A 2,941-nucleotide genomic window follows, 5' to 3' on the forward strand; every position below is an offset into this window, starting at 1 on the left:
GCCACGGATCAGGGGAGACCCCATTTCTGTCTGAGATGTCTTCAGGGAGTCTAGTGCACACCCCAGCCCTGGGGAAACCAGAGCCGGGCTCTTAGAAAGTTCCCCTTCCTGTGGGGATGCTGATGTAACAACCCGTGACAGGGAGGACCCAGCCTCCAAGTGCCAAACCCTGTGTGTCTGTCTGTACTGCGGACACCGTGGTCTACCCATCTGCACAGCCGGGGCCAGTGGGAGGAGACGCCATGACCCCCACCCTCATGGCCCTGCTCTGCCTAGGTGAGATGGGAAGAGGGGGAGGGGAGACCCTGATCTGGGAGGGACCCAACCCCACAGCCAGGCCCTGCTCTAGCAGGAGACCCCAGGGGCTCAGGAGCCTCCCGGGGAGGACAGGACAGTCTCAGCCTTCAAGGGGCAAATCTCTCACAGGGAACTCTCTTCCAGGGCTGAGTCTGGGCCCCAGGACCCATGTGCAGGCAGGTAAGTCTGTCCGGAGCTGTCCCAAGTCCCTCCTCCCTGGGGATAAGGGGACACCCCTGGGCAGCTGGGGATGGGGAACAGCAGCTCTGGGCTGACAGATGGGGACGTCTAGAGGGTCCTGGACTGAGAGCTGGGATCTGAGGGGTGGGGAAGTCTTGGGACCCAGCCTCTGATTTCCTTCCAGGGACCCTCCCCAAACCCACCCTCTGGGCTGAGCCAGACTCTCTGATCACCTGGGGCAGCCCTGGTACCATCTGGTGTCAGGGGACCTTGGAGGCCCAGGAGTACCGTCTGGATAGAGAGGGAAGCTCGGTGTCCTGGGACAGACAGATCCCACTAGAGCCTGGGAACAAGGCCAAGTTCAACATCCCATCCATGACAGAGCACTACATAGGGCGATATCGCTGTTATTATCACAGCCCTGATGGATGGTCAGAGCCCAGTGACCCCCTGGAGCTGGTGGTGACAGGTGAGAGGACACTTAGGGGTCCCAGCCCCAGGCTCTGCGCTCAGAATGGGAGTCAGGGCGTCTGCTCTCAGGGGTGACTCCCTCTCACAGCCCAGCCCTGGGGGTGATGTGGGAAGTGTCAGCCCCATTCAACACGCTGCCTCCTTCTCTCCTAGTACCCTACGGCAAACCCACCCTCACAGCCCTGCCGAGCCCTGTCGTGACCCCAGGCGGGAAGGTGACCCTCCAGTGTGGCTCACAGCTGGAATTTGACAAGTTCATTCTCACTAAGGAAGGAGAACGAAAGTTCTCCTTGGCCGAGGACTCACAGCAACAGTCCTACAGGGGCTCCCAGGCCCTGTTCCCTGTGGGCCCCATGACCCCCAGCCACAGGTGGATGTTCAGATGCTATGGCTATTTCAGGAACAAGCCCTGGGTGTGGACAGGACCCAGTGACCTCCTGGAGCTCATTGTCTCAGGTGAGGACCGCGACGCTGTCCTGTCTGAGCTCTAAGGGTCAGCTCAGGGCCCTGCCCCAGGAGAGCTCTGGGCTGGGATGGGGTGAAGGGGATTTGGGGGAGGCTCGGACAGAGGGGTTCACCCCTCAGAGGGCGGGAGGCCAACAGGGGCCCTCCCACAGAGTCCACCCCCTCCCATAACCTGCATCCAGAAGACAACAGGTGGGTGGAGGGAGGGTGTCGAGAGGCCACAGGGCAGATGTAGAAGAGTTTGAGTGAGGATGGGGTCTCTGTAAATAGCAGCACCCCTCGCCCCCTTCCTGTGCTCATTCCCAGGACCACCGGTGCACCACAGCCCCCCAGCCACAGAGCACCCCGCAACAGCTGGTGAGTTCCAGGAGCCTGTCGGCTCAGAGGGAGCGCAGCCCGCCCCAGGGCAGCTCTGAGTCCCCCATCTTCACATTCCCTCATACTCTCAAGGATGGGCTGTCGGGGGCGGCACTCAGGAAGAAATGCGGGGACCCAAGGCTCCCAGGGCTCTGAGGTGGGTCTGGTGAGGGGTGGGGAGCCCAGGCAGGGGAGATGCGGGGCCCAGCCTGGGGGAGGGGCGGGCTGCAGTGGGGAGCAGACAGCCCCAGCCCCCACCTTCTGTCCCGACCAGGAGGCTGAGGACCAGCCCCTCCCCCCAGGGGGTCAGGCCCCAGAGTGGCGAGTGAGGGGCTCTGTGTGGGGACGTGGGGCGGGGTCCGCGGGAAGCAGGGGCTGAGTTAAGCCGTTGGTTCAGGCTCCTCTAGAGACAGGGCGTGGACAAGCCCTTCCCTGTCTGGGCCTCAGTTTCTCTAAGTGTAAAGGGGAGAGGCCTGGCCCGGAGGGTGAAGCTCCCTCCAGTTCTGGCTTCTGCTGTGGCCCCCTTGGGAGAGGAGGCCTCCCAGGGAAGCCTGCAGGACCCCCTCCTGCAGTGGCCTGTCCCACCCGCTGCCACAACGGCCACGCTGTGCAGGGAGGGAGCGGGGCTGCGGGGCGTGCAGGCTCTGTCCCTTCGCCTCGGGTCAGGTCTGGAAGAGGGAACGGCTGAAAGTCACCTCACCAGGGTCACTTTCCAGCTCTGCTGCCTGCTGGCTTGGCACCCTGGGGCAGGGGGCTCACTTCTCTGGGCCTCAGTTTCCTCCACTGTGAAATGGGTGGAGGGGGGGGCGATCCCAAGTTGCACGTCTGGTGAGGGCTGGAGGTGATGGATGCAGAGACCCGGCCCCTGCCTGCACACAGTAGGTGCTCAGTTGATGACGTCATTCCTCACTCCTGACATCACTCGTGCTCAAGGTCAGGGAAGGTTCCTGGAGGTTCTGATCGGGGTGTCGGTGGCCTTCGTCCTGCTGCTCTTCTTCCTCCTCTTCCTCCTCCTCCGACACCGGCGTCGGGGCAAACACAGGTCATCGGGTGAGTGGGGAGTGGGGGACGCAGGGGCAACCGAGGGTGGGCTCGGGCACCAGCCACAGGGAGAGCAGACAGACGGGCAAAGTCAGCTCGGAGAACCTGCTCCCGCAGTTTCCAGTCAGAA

At 63.1% G+C, this 2,941-nt stretch overlaps 1 protein-coding gene across 1 annotated transcript in view; it reads left to right on the forward strand.

Moving 5' to 3' along the window:
- Positions 1-212: 212 nt before the first annotated feature.
- LOC105809490 (leukocyte immunoglobulin-like receptor subfamily A member 5) overlaps positions 213-2,941 on the forward strand; it is a gene marked incomplete at its 3' end in the record, with an annotated part of 4,585 nt that continues 1,856 nt past the window's right edge. The window contains exons 1-6 of the mRNA XM_012643312.1: positions 213-276; positions 442-477; positions 662-946; positions 1,102-1,421; positions 1,720-1,770; positions 2,643-2,934. Coding sequence (XP_012498766.1) covers positions 243-276; positions 442-477; positions 662-946; positions 1,102-1,421; positions 1,720-1,770; positions 2,643-2,934 — 1,018 coding nt within the window. The remainder of the gene's footprint in view (positions 277-441; positions 478-661; positions 947-1,101; positions 1,422-1,719; positions 1,771-2,642; positions 2,935-2,941) is intronic.

This window comes from Propithecus coquereli, unplaced genomic scaffold (assembly GCF_000956105.1).
Source record: "Propithecus coquereli isolate 6110/MARCELLA unplaced genomic scaffold, Pcoq_1.0 Scaffold196, whole genome shotgun sequence".
NCBI lineage: Eukaryota > Metazoa > Chordata > Mammalia > Primates > Indriidae > Propithecus > Propithecus coquereli.